Source organism: Neolamprologus multifasciatus, chromosome 15 (assembly GCF_963576455.1).
Source record: "Neolamprologus multifasciatus chromosome 15, fNeoMul1.2, whole genome shotgun sequence".
Classification (NCBI taxonomy): Eukaryota; Metazoa; Chordata; class Actinopteri; order Cichliformes; family Cichlidae; genus Neolamprologus; species Neolamprologus multifasciatus.
Window position 1 is genome coordinate 9,873,057 of NC_140453.1, and position 14,336 is coordinate 9,887,392.

At 39.6% G+C, this 14,336-nt stretch overlaps 1 protein-coding gene across 2 annotated transcripts in view; it reads left to right on the forward strand.

Moving 5' to 3' along the window:
- LOC146501569 (steroid hormone receptor ERR2-like) overlaps positions 1-4,028 on the forward strand; it is a 75,641-nt gene extending 71,613 nt beyond the window's left edge. For both annotated transcript variants that reach the window (XM_085133153.1, XM_085133152.1), the window contains one exon: positions 328-4,028. In XM_085133153.1, coding sequence (XP_084989279.1) covers positions 328-572 — 245 coding nt within the window. In that variant the 3' untranslated portion in view covers positions 573-4,028. The remainder of the gene's footprint in view (positions 1-327) is intronic.
- Positions 4,029-14,336: the final 10,308 nt, after the last annotated feature.

Genomic DNA, 14,336 nt, shown 5'->3' on the forward strand with positions numbered 1-14,336 from the left:
CTGAATTCATTAGCAGGGGGGATGTATGTGGTCCATGATACCAAAAGAAATGAATCTTTTTTTCCCTCTCCTGCTGTATATTTATATATACCTACTGTACTTCCCTCTCTTCCTATGTCTCCCGAGACTCCCAGCCATGCATAGTCATTTATTTAAGGAGCGTCATTAAGCACTAAGAAGCAAAATTGCACGTTTGCATATACAAGCTACTGAGTTTAAAACCAGATGATGCAGCTGCAAAACATGCAGTTGTTGTCAATGTAGATATGAAACATCTGATTTGTCTTAAGCATTTTTGTCATTCCGACTTTCTTCTTCTCGCTCCAGACTCCATGCACATAGAGAATATCGAGGCTGTCCAAAGGCTCCAGGATTCTCTACATGAGGCCCTGCAGGATTTTGAGGGTTCCCAGCACCCAGAGGACCCCCGGCGGGCAGGCAAGCTGCTCATGACCCTGCCTCTGCTCCGTCAGACTGCCACCAAGGCCGTTCAGCACTTCTACAGCATCAAAATGCAGGGCAAAGTCCCCATGCACAAACTATTCCTCGAGATGCTGGAAGCCAAGGCTTGACACCCGGGCCGGGTGTTTGACGTGCAGCTGCATCACCCAATCCGAGGCGAGGGACAGCCCATTAAAAAAAATAAATCAATAAATAAAGGTGGTGCCAACTGACAGTGGAAGGATGAAGCTTGGAGTCATTTTAACACTTTTAAACAAAACTAAACTTAAAGGTAAAAGGGACTTGAAATAGTTTTAAAAGGTGGGCAATTATCAGTCTGATTGACAGGGGATCACGATTATGTATATAAAGATGTTGTGTACAGAAATCAGGCAGCCGAGGTCTTGTTATAACCAGAGACCCGTTGCTCTATATCACCTGAAGGTTCTGTGAATTTGTTTCTTATCTTATTTTCATCTCAAAATGGAAATGTGATAATATAAATGTCCTCAAGAACTGTACAGCCACGTAGCCACATGTTTTTATTTCCTTCTCTCACGTTTTCTCATCGCAAGCTGTTAAAGCAATAGTCTCTAACTGGTCTGCATATAATATGTGTACTGTATATTGTGTGAAATTGCACTGGACATGTGGGGTTGGGGGAGGGAGAACTGTTAGACATATTCTTGTATTGACCATCGAAGACAGTGGTACTTGTTACACTAAGATTCTCCATTTCTTCATTCTATATTTACCTCGTAGAAGCTTCATCAGCTCAGTGGTTCGGTCAACTTGGTGCTTGCAGAAGGACGGTGGTTGGCTGGTGATCAGAGTTCACTGAGAGTTTGCACTGAGCAGCTATGAATAATGTGGTAATAATGAGTATTGTATCAGCTCACTCTGTCGGTCCTTTTTGCTTTTAGAGGCTAAACTTGTCCCTCGCTTCTCTTTGTCCTCATGCACATCTATTGGCAACTAAACGTACTGTGAAACCTGCACGTGATAACGATAAGCTATATTTAAGAATGAAGTTAAACACAATGAATGCAATGTAATACGCCCTTTAATGCAAACCGACACCCCTAATATGAAGACCTCAGCAACTATACAATATCATTCAGTTTGTTTCGAAAGCTTTTTGTTGACGATGGTGCGCTAGATTGTGATATTTTGTACAGGCTTTGCCTTTTCTTGTGAAACTCTGCCCACCTTTGTTTTAGTTTGTTCTCAACACAACAAGTGTCATTATATTGATAGCCCATAGCTGAATATGTCTGTAAAGTATGAACAGTTTTTAACATCCTTGGGGGGGGGGGGTTTATTATTTGCTATTTAATTTAACATAATCTGTGTCGATATAAAGGCTACGGTCAATTAATATTACTAATTTGTGCGTTCACATGCTTGTCATAATGTTCCAGTTGGTTTGTTGGGAAGTCTTTTTTTCCAACTGAAGTGTCATCATGTGCTTTGATGTAGGAATGTAGGAGCTTTAAACTAAGAAAATGACGCTTTACATGACTTTTTATCAGGATAATTGATTTAAAAAAAACACTCTTTGTAGACAGCAATTTGTGGTTGTAGCATAAGATCATATTGCAAATGGGATGAAGGAAGGTTTATATGCAACATGCAAAATTATACCCAAATTTTCTAGTGTCAGGAAACATTATGATCCTTACTTTCCTCACTTTTCTTTCGCCTTAATTTCTCTTTTCATCCGAATCACAATAATGACACTTGTTTGTCTGAGAACAACCTGAAAGGCTTTCCGAGTTCATTCTTAGCAACAATAGTGGAAAATTATATATCTCACTGACCACCAGATGCAGCTTTCGGATGTTTTGTAGTTTTATTGGTCTTTAGCTCATTTTTAATAAAGGTGCTAATATTCAGACAGGCACTGTGTACAAACATACTCCCATTAAGGAGTACAGACTAAGTTAATAAATATGTATATTCCAAAAGTGATGGTAGTCTTTTGGAGCATAATATCTATCAGTGATAAACCAGTTGCCAAATTACTCAATTAGGATAAAAGTGGTAGAGTTATGAACATATTATTTCCTGTCCTGATGACCTGAGCAGGTTAGATGGAACATGTTACCATATGATCAAAACAGTATACTAATAATAAATGAAACAGCTGCTCTTAGGGTTTTAGTAAGACACATATTGTCCCTCGTGAACACTTAAAGTAGTCTTTAAAGTGTCAAGTGCCATTAGCTTCTGCCCAAACAATTATAAAGCATAAAGCCAAGCTGCCAGTAACTATTGACGATTCCCACAGGAACACTCCTGATTCACTGTAATGTAATGCATAGATAATTATAACCATATACATTAGAGAATACAATTCCCACGATGCACTTCCTCACTTGTTAACCAGCTTTTCTGTCCCCGGCTGAAATGAGGGATTCATCACCTCTGTACAGTAGCAAGCCAAAGCATCATTGTCTTTTTAATACACGTTATGAAAGCTGCAGTATTAGGCAGACATGACTGCTGTTTCCACATAAATACAGATGTTAATGGTGAGCATACCCTTTCTGCTCTGTATCCTCTAAACCTAACAACAAAACATGCTGGAAATCTTTTATCTTCTTTTGTTCGCTCAATAGAGGCATTGATCGATCATTAGTTCTGTGAAGTCTCACTCTGAGGTAAAACAAGTCTAAAAAGTGAAAGGATTTTTTTTTTCTTTTTCTATTTTTTTGTACTAATTTGAGGAGAGTGTTTCTGAAAATGGCTGCAATCCAGCTCGACCAAAACAGGAAAACTGACCCTCCCTCCTGATCAGAGTTCATTTACACACCTCCTCCATGCTCTTTGAAGACTTGATAGCAGATTAATTGTTTCCCAACTTCCACCCCCCTTCTCCCAAATTAATATAAGAAAATAAAAGAAAATGCTTAATTTATTTCCAGACTTCTAAAACGGTTCGACTACATCCAATTAACTCTAATTGTCTCCTAAGCTGAAATTCTCAGTAGAAATGGAGCAATTAAATTTCTGCTTTGGCTCTACCTTGGGGACGAGAGACATTTTACTTTGGTTGATGGTGGGAAGGGTTTGTCTAAACCTTTACAAAGACAATTTCACGAGTCTCTGTAATAGTTTCATAACAGAGCGATCACTGGGCTATGCAAGGCAAATATGGCCACCCTATGTTCCTTGTGTTGTGGAGCATCAGACTGACATTTATTTGTTCTTTGTTTACATTGTGGACATGCTGTACAAATGTATTATGTGCATAATTCACTATACTACGACTGCTGTTCGTTACTATAACTATGATCCGTTGATTTGCCAATTTAGGGAGTTTTTCATGTTGGATTAGCAACAAAATTTAGAGCCCACTGAAAACCTGTATAATACAAGTCACTGTATTGAGTCAATGGGTAATTATTTAAGTAAGTCTTTGGTGAGATATTGTCTTATTTTCTGTTTTTTTTCTTCTGTGTCTTTGTGTATCTCAATGCTGAAACACACACACACACACACACACACACTGCGTTACCATCGATTTTGGTTATCGGCACAGCAGGACATGTAGCGAGTAAAGTCGTCTAGACCCTATACCTCAATTCATATTTTTTGAAAATTACACTGGGTTTGGAAGCGGGCCATGGGTTCCTCTTGGGAATCTGTGGCACAGAAATAAAGTGACATCACTGGCTGGGTATTAAAAAAATGTAGATGAACTTACGGCGGTTGGGGAACACATTCCTCGGAGGAGAAAGCTGCTTATTCGCTGTTCCATTTGCGGACTTTACCTTAACTCCGCGCACGCTGAGATGACGAGATTTACATAAAACATGGAGGAACCTCCCTGGCCGTTCTGGTCCACGGTGTATAAAGGACCCTGCTAGGTGTATGTACCACAGACATGTGATTACCCAAGAGGTTTAACCCTCCCCTTCTCAAAAGCAATATGTTAGCATTTGTAATATATGAATCAAGATAAAAGGGAGCTTTGGTTCATTTTAATTATACACTTATGCTTGGGAAAGGACAGGCTAACTATGCACGCACAGTCCTGGGAAGACAAAGGGAAGAGATTGGTTAGAAGTTAGAAGCAACTACAGCTGGGTTTCACTGGACAGTATTGTGTGGCATTTTCTTGTGTTTCGTTTGTTGTGTTCATGCCTACTGTATCCATGTGTAAATATATGCCTTTTTTCTTTTCTTTTTTTTTTGGAGTGAGTCAAATCAAACAGTGCACTGAATGTACAGTGACAATAAAATCACATGGTTTATGTAACAGCTGCACAGGATTTTTATTGGATAGCTATGCTTAGTTTTGGTCTTCAGTGTTTTTTACTGATAATGTAAGCTTATCGTGGTTTATAACTTTCTTTGTTTCTTTTTTTTTTGCAAATTGTCACCCGGCACTTTATAAAGTTTTCATATGTCTTCTATAACAAAGCAACAAAGTTGCCTCTCTGGGTGCAACAGTAACATCCTTTGTTAAAGCGAGGATGCAACCACATCTACAAAATGAGCAACAATGAGTTTTGTCGCACTATCACAGTATATACATTTTTATTTGCACAACCTACTAACAATATAATTGCAGCCTATGCTTAACCTGCACTAGATATAAGATGAAATTCGCATCAAACTTACACACAGATGCACACAAAATGATTAGTCCTTAGGCAAGTTGTAAAGCAATAAAACTGGTAGTTTATGTGCAGCGCCTGGAAGACCAGTTGAGTGTCTACACGTGTGTATGTGTCTATGCGCACTTGGATATTTAGCAAGACGGTGCCTCGGGGTGTAACGGCATCCTCCTGCCCCCGACTGTCAGTTGGTTAACTGTCTGCACGCCGTCCCTTTTGACCTTGCGTTGGCTACAACGCCGGCTGAATGCACATCTGACGCACTCTCTTCCTTTGTGGTGCAATCCTGTGGAAGTCATTTCATTTACTGGGCTTTCAACTTCAGCCAATATGGGAGTCGGGGTGGGGGTGGGGTGGAGTGGAGTGGGGGTAAGTCTGTGTTTAATCAGCCTGCCACAAAGCATTCCTCTAAACAAAATCAGCTATGATGTCCAGCGAAAAGATGTCTCAACAGAAGACTGAATTAAACAGATAAATGGGCTTGTCACTTTTTCATTTTTTATTTATTATGCTGGCATAAGCTGCACTCGCCACTCCATATTATTGCTGCAAATCATAACTGTGTATTAACTTGAGGCTTGGTCTATACTGTATATCAGCAGACTTTTTTATGTGTAGAAGTTTTATGTGAAGGTGTTCCTCGCCGACGTTTGACTGATAAAAAAAACTGCAAGCAAAGTAAAAGAAGCTACAGGAAATGTGTATTATGAACTTGCAGATCTTCTTTTTTTTCCCCTATCATATAGAAGGGAATTAGGCCATGGCCCACGGTCCTTACAGTGACTTTCCATCCTGCAAACCCTGTTTTATTCACCTTAAGTCACCACAAGTTGTTAGGGCGGTCTGTACTTACCAAGGGGCACTGACAATATCGCACTGTAGTCTGTTTATCAACCAGTCTTGTTGCTTAGGTCTTTTATTAAATCTTTAATCACACTCTTAGTGCAACCGTGTACCACCGACAAATGCTTCAGCTCCACGGCTGGGCAGCCGGACTCCTTCCTTTGCCTCATGAAGATTATTCATCGACTGAGGTGAGAGTCCACTGAGAATAGGCTGTAAAGTGTCAGTCACAGTTACTCAGAGCGGTGTTGTCTTAGACAATGTAACTGGGTGAAAGTGAGTGAAGGAGATAGGAAACCATCAATATGCTCCCTGTGTAAATTGAAGAAGGTCATGATTTATGGCTCCTGGCTACATTGTACATACATGCTGAATCTACTCTTTTTTATCCACCCCCCGCTCACTCGCCTAGCTCAAGGACAGGTAAGGGTGCCTTTCTCTGCAGCTCATCCCCAACACCATGCAGTCTGTGGCACTTTGTGATGGACAGCCCTGAGGAAGGCCGGTGCTTTTCAAAATGAGTTGAGCGCCATCTATGGGTAGCCACAGTAACTGATTGACATGAAGGAAAGACGAGAGTGTAGACAGAAAGAATTAGATGCACATTATACAAGTGCACTGTACTACCTGTGTTACTCCACCTGTTCTTTGGATTTTTCATCGCCTCATCAGTCACATCTGTCTTGCAGTCTCCTTTTACTTAAGGACTCAGACAGAGAGGGGGACAGCTGTGGGTTTTCTAAGGCCTCGCAACAGCTGCAAGCCCCGCATGGCACTGCATCTGTTCAATTCTCACGGCCTCTATCGCTGCTAAAGCGAGTTACAATTCATAATGCGGTTCTCGCTGGTCTTACCCTATTAACCAGTGAGCAGATGGAAATTATATGGTAGGGTGTTAGGCCTGAAAATGGACCTGTAAGCATCATGCTGTCTCAAGTACATGCAGCTTAAAATGGGACAATTTAAATAAGGCCACATGAGAGAAATCAGGACTTGGCTGTGAATTCATTCCATGAGCCACAATGATGTCTTCTCTGAATCTTCTCTGAAGTTTATTATTTATTTGGATGATTTATTATGTCCTGGTGCCTCTGACGTTGTTGCTTTGCCTTTGGGGAGAGCCAGATGTAACAAATGGAGCTCTCATTAGCATTTGACCTCCACATTATGCTTTGTTTACCTGCCGCTCCTCACCTCTATATCTCCTCAGACAAAATCAGGGCTTTCACAGAAGCCTCTAACTGTAACACAGTTTTGTTACTGGGCGGTAAAGGTAAGCACCACATTTGCATTGCAAGATTTCTCAAGCAGCTTGAGCGCGCAGAAACAAGGGGGGTGAAAAAAATTCTCCACTCCCTGGGGACGTAGCCACTCCCAGGTACCGTCATCTAGGATCTGGAGTTCTGACAGCCGTTTAAATCCCAAGAGATGGTGGAAAGAAATAAAGTTACTGTAAAGAGTCACCAGCACAGTCTGTTTTGTGAGGAGAAGAGAGGGCTGTTGTGCTCAGAGTGGAAGTTGTTCACTAATTGCTCATGGGTCGTACGTTTCTGATGTAAGATGGAATTTAGCAGTTTATGCTTGTGCACATGTTGATCTTGGCCAGCCAATAAATATTACAACATCTGTGATTTAAAAAAAAAAAAAAAAAAGTTTGGTTCAGGTTCTCTAATTTTTAGGGGACAACTGAAAGGAAAGAGCACCCACACATAACTCCAACACCGATTAAGCATATCCTCAATCAGTGTTTAATCACTGTTGATATATTTTAGATGCATGAAATGATGCGTCACACAAGATAACCTGATTGGTATTAAGAAGCAGGGGCAGTGGCTGCAGTTTGCATGGAGATGGTTGTTGTACCAGCTCATGTTGAGTGTGGGGAGCTCTCCTAAATCACCCAGATTCTGTTTTAAATGTCTTTGCATTTTCTATATAATGTGCTTATTAAAGGAAGTTTATTAGTAATTATTTCATAAACTGTAAAATCTCATTTGTCATCCAAAGATTAGAATGTTTCAGCTGCAAAGGTGTTTTTGTTTCTTTGTTTTGTTTTTGTACTGAAAGAACAAAGTGCAGGGCAGATTAATACGAATATGCTATTCACACAAGCAATGTTAAGTACATTATGGCTACACTATCATGGCCTCCATAAATGTAACACATCTACATTACAAGCATCGACAACATCCTACTTTCCATATGAAAAGGTGACAGGCAAAAGGAAAAATCTTTTTCAAACTTTAACATTGTATTTCCTTTTCTACATCGTAGTCCCTTGCAGATTCTTATCTATAGCAGATGCTATGATTTTGCCATGTTGGCCAGCAACCACCTAACAAACTGACTAAAATGACCTGTTTTTAGCATTATTTCCCTGCAGCACCTAATAATAGCATCCTAGCATTTTCTGTCACTGCTGTAACATCTAATTTATATCCACAAAACCTCAGTTAGCCATGATATATTCTGATACAATAATTTTGCCTGGCAAGCACTTAGCAACATGACTTGTTTTTTAGTATTTATGCACCCAGAACACCTTATAAGAATTTCGAATTCATTTATTTATTTATTTTTTAATTAGTTATTTATTTATTTATTTGGGAGGGGGGGGGGCGTATTTTTACTTTTCTCAAGGTATATGTGTCTATGTGTTTCAAAATGGACACAAAATACCTGCTTAGTTGGTGATAATGGTCTCCATGTGTTGAGAGCATAATTACAGCATAATATTTTTTACCCACACAGCAAATTATTCTGTGGAGGTGTCATGTTTAACATTTATATAGCATAATTATACCAGAAAAGCGAATGCACTTGATAAAAGCTAATATCAAATCAAATGACAAACAAAACATAAATTATCATCCAGCTGAGAAACGTCTCTGAGAAAAACATTATAATTGCAATTATATGCTCTGTGAATTATTAACGTCTCCTCGTTTCATAAGGAAGCAGGTCATGCATATAGCATGTATAAAAAAGAATCTTAGCAACAAGTAATGGTAAATATCCACGCATTGCACACAGTCTCACATACACATTCTATTACCAGACCGGGGGGTGTGGCAGGTAGCTGTCTGCACTGTGGTTAATTGTGCAGCGGGAACCGGTTCTCTAATTTATTTCTCGCCTGTCCATACAAGAGTGATCATGAAACCCCATTCATTTCACAGAACACAATTTTCATATTTAATGAGCATGACTCCAATACAATTACAGTAATTAGTCAAATCTCACTCACGGCCAATGGAGCTCGCCACCATTATTAGTGGATCTTATTAATGATGTTGCACATGCGGTGCACATAGGGTAATTGAGGGCATGTGTGGGTATGGGAACAGGGGTACGGAAGATTGGAAAGCAACGCCGCTCTCATCCTGCTTTTTGTCTTTACCGGGCCTAAAGTTAAATGGAGGTCTGCTTGATATTAACTGTGAGCTGCTTAAACATGGCAGCCAGCAGCAGAAAGCTGACTTGTTGTCAGTTAATGTTAAAGTAACGTATGTTGAATTCTACATGCATTTGGTGTGCTTCTAAAACTGCTCCAAGAGAAGAAATCCAGATCAGCTTGTTGCTCCTCTTGTCTTATATTCTACATCAGGACAGTTCAGAGCATTACTGCTGTGCACAAGATCCCAGGGGATCACAACAAAAAAGAAACAAAGGTGGAAATTGGAGGAAGAAGCCCATTTGCTGTGAGTGATGATACCGCAGTGTCTGACATTTTGGAGGTTTGCAGAGCTTCTCTTTCTAGACTGATCCTTATTAAACCTGTGAGCAGTGGTTGGATCTGCAACAATCACATGCTCTGCAGCAAGTGACACCCCATGCACGGGGCCATTTTACTTTGCAGGTATGTGCAATTCCAGTGAAAGCATTTTCTAATGAGGAGTTATATTCAGAGATTTGACAGATGTCAAACTTTTTAAAGTCTTTTACGAGGGAAGCTGCTGTTTCATGCTCTCTGGGTTGATGTTTCAAAGCAGGCGATCGTTTTAATCAAAGAGAAGTGAGTTAAATGGCCTCTTATCCAATTAAGGGCAGTGTCACCGCTAAGTTAATGAGTGTGACGCTGTAACAGAAAAGCCTACATTAACACAGCATAATTAGCGGAACATGGTGGAATTAGACGTAAGCAATGACAGTGCTTTGGTGTTTTTATAATTAAACACCGGAAAAGACAACAATTAAGCCAAATCTTAAACCCTCCCAATCCCATTCAAGCCAGAAAGGACATGTTTTGTTTGGGGAAAGCTCTAGAGATGAGGCCGGCTGCCGCCACCGCGTGAAGTCTGAATTACAGTTCAAAGGCAGGAGCTGAAAGTGAGGGAGGTCATGGCAACAATGCGGTGGATTATAGTTTGTTATACACAGCTTGTTAAAGAGGACAGACCAGTGTCTGTTGTAAATTTCACAATTTTGTTTCTGCACATTGTTTCTGCATGAAACTTATATGGCGATATACTGTTGTGGCACAACAAACAGACAACCACAGGACCTACATCTATTTTAGTTAAACCCAAGATAAAACTCCATGAGACATTTATACTCATTAGAAGTCAGACAGGCCATTGCGTAACCAAAAACTCTGCTGTTCATATTGTAAATATCAGCGCCAGTACATTGTTGGCTGTGGCTTGGGAGGTCCACTACGACATCTACTAATCATATGGTTGGGGTTTTGATCCCTGGGTACTCCAGTCTGCATGCCAAAGTGAACTTGGGCAAGATGCTGAACCCTGAGTTGCTTCTGAATTTTAGATAGATAAGACCTGGAAATAGGAAAAAGTCCTGGTGTGAATGAGGCATGTTGTATAGCGTGCTTTGAAAGCTCGAGTAGAAGGTAACAGTTTGAAAAATGGCCAAAGAAGGGTGTAATCCCCCTGTAATTAAATGAAATATTGGCACATTTTATTTGATTTTACAACATAATTGTATTTATATACAAATACATTAGGTAGGTACACTAGAACACGTGGGTAACAAGCCAGGCAATAAAGAAATAATTATACTATGAATTAAGTTTAAGTAATGTGTAAGTAAGAGCTACATTTTTCCCTGGCAATTTACTGGAAAAACAAACAATATTTTAAAATCTTACATCACAAATACACCATATTATGGTGTGCCATAGCCTTACCTCCAGTTATTTTACAGGAAAGGAGACACCAGTTATATTGAGTGTAATTTTAGGTACGGCGTAACAAATTTCCTAGTAATTTAGTTGAAAAACAAACAATATTTCCCCATCCTACATTGTAAGTACACTGTACTTTTTGGACAACGGGTTATATTATGGAGTGGATTAAGCTTGCCTTTTTACAATTTTCATAATATTTCATAATATGGCCCTCACCCCAGAAAGCAAAGCATGCTTACAGTATAAGATGAGGAAATGTTATCTGTCTTTCCACTTATTTACCAGGAAATTATGCAGTACTTAAAATTACAGATGCAGTTCTTAACATTAGTATTACTACTATTTATTTGTTTCGTGTAACAACCCGACTTGTAACCCCCATATTCTAGTGTGCCTAGCTTTAAGTATTTGTCTGTAAATATAATTACATTGTAATTTCAAATAAAATGCATTAGAATTCCATGTTTTTACAGGGGAATCACAGCCTTAGTCATGGGTTGTATTATAAAGTGTTAACAAGTACCAAAGCTCTATATAAGAACCAGTCCATCAAGTGTGCTGAAAGTGATTGGTTTGTGGAATTCTTTTTCAAGACTCAGCATCAGCTTCAACACTGTTGTTAGGCCCACTGTGAACAAACCAATTATTGCCTCTGCAGCATACTGAGGGTCAGGCCTTATTAGTGATGTGCTAATGTGACATTAATTGCTTTTACCTTTTCACTCCATTAAGATGCTGCTATCTCTTTCAGGAGCCTGGCCAGATGGTTTATTGGCCCTGCTCTGGCAGCAATGCTGCTAATGGACTGGAGTGTGGAGTAAAACAGCAACAGACCTCACCAATAAAATCTTGTGACTAAATAACACATTTGTAGATGCAAAACCCCTGCCTTATTGTGAAAAATAAGAATGGCTGAATTTCATCACCTTCGCTCAAATATTGACCTGGGAAGAAAAGACATCCCCACACCTCCAGCCTCAGATGAAAAACATTTTTTTGTTTTAAAGTACTTTTAAGGTTTTGTTGCAAGCAGTGGCAAGTCTTCATTCAAAGTATTGGCAGGCATTGACTATATGCTGAACATCAGGCTGTTGCATTGAGTTGTAAAGCCAAGACCAGGGTCAAATGCTAAATAAGAGAAAATTGGCACAAGAAACACCCTGGGGAAGCGTCTTCCTCTGTGTCCTTATTCTCTTCTTCCCTTCTCTGTCCTTACTCTCCCACGTACACCCTTCCTCCATCCAACCTCTCCACCTCCTCGCTACCCTGATGCCAAACCCATGACCTAGGCCAAGATCGATAACACAGTTTAAAGAGGATGGACTGTGTAAACAGAGACAATAGATCCTGCCAACGAGGGTGCCTTGACCACTGATGGCCTCTGACTAGTGCAGTAGCATTTGATCAAGTCTAGCATTGATGGCTGTCGTCTGTACTTTCAGGACAGATTTTAGATCTTCTCAGTGGGACATCAGGATCATGAAATCTGCAGATATTTGAGTGGTCGATTGGTAGATTATGTCCTGCTACCACTGAGGATGAACAAGGGATCAAATAAAAATGCTGATGTGTCCTCAGGTTCAGATTCTCAGCTATGTAGATTTATTGTCTTTCTGTTTGAACAACATTAGACTTAATAACAGATCTGAGCCCTTTAAAGGAACTATTCATCTTTTTGTACAATTTTAAGCCAGACTGTAATTAAGTATCTAGGAAATAATGTGTGTGTGTGTGGGTGTGTTATGTGAGCCGATAAACCTCCAGTGAGGGTCTGCTAAGCTACACAAACTTTATTAATTCAATTATGAATTCACACAGCCTCCTTTACTATCAAGTATTCCCTCCATATAAAGGAACACGCTGAGGATATAAGCTAAAGCTAAGTGCCCCAATATGTTGATTGAATGGCTGAAAACTTGGTGCAATCCATTCTGGCTGCATAAGTGTGAGCAAGATTTATATGTTTTTTAAATGTAAAAAGCAACCATTCCTGCGCTTTTATACAGACCACATTAGCAGATAGCATCTTGTCATTTAAGCACATATTTCTTTAGTGAAAACAAAGACATTACTCACCCACATTTATACAGAATGCATATCAAGCATAGCACTTTGTAAATGCACAATGTGCTAGTCATAATTCTGCTTATCTCACATGTGTGGCAGGTCACATTTTAGTATATAAACCAGCCCATTACTGCCTCTGTAAGTTATATGCAACAACGCATTCTTGCAGGACCTGGAAGCAGCCAGCTGCTTGTATTAATCAAACAGCCCACTTCCCTTTTTGACACAAAGCAAATAGTCATAAATGCTCTTATCAGCTTTTCTAATAGTGTGAGCGTTACAATCAGATTCATGGTGGCATAAACTATTGCATTTCACCTTTATCATATCCAACAATCACTTCTTTTTCACCGGTATCGTTTATAACAGGCGGACAGCTTGTTGCTTAATGAAATTCAAAGCACTCTATCGGCTTGAGGGATCTCACACTCCATTTACTTATATTTACATATATTTTGTTTTTCCAGCACAGGCAAACAGGTATGATGAATGTCTGGCTGCGGTCCTGCTGGGACATGTGGCTCCCTGCAAATGATCTGTGATCAGGCAACTGTAATGCTTTACAGTAAAGTGTGGGGAGGTTTCCCTTGTATTGCAATTTAAAAATAAAGACTTCTGTCTTTAAACCAGTGGGCTGATGATGGAAAATATAAGCTTAATATGGATGCAAAATCAGGTTTTAATCACTTTGAATTATTTAAGCAAATAGATTAAAAGTAAATTACATGAACAAATGTAAGCAGCAGCTAGAAATTCAGACGTCAGTGAACAGTTTATCAAACAGGTCTATGTTCCAGTGAAACTAACAGGACATTCTTCTAAATGTAACGTGGCGGTGATGGTGGTGGTGGGGGCTTCGTCAGACCTCGGCTTTGTATACTCCCCGCATAATTTGGAGGACTTTGATTAATCAATTAATATTCTCTTCTCAAGGTCTTCTTATAAAGCTCATCATTAATAAAAAACCAGACATTCAATTAGCAGCCAAATCTTGATTGCCAATTTTGTCATAACAGTCTCCCTTTGTATGCCTTATTCCCCCCTTTCTTCATAGTTGGGAGTGTGGCGTGGGTAGGAAGAATTAACTAATTTCATTAATCTAATTGTCATCGCTTTCAACCATCCCACTAATAAGTACAAATTAATATGATTAATCAATTTGACGACGTAAACTCATTCAATTACACTTTTTCAAAGGCAAGTGGGTGTGTTGG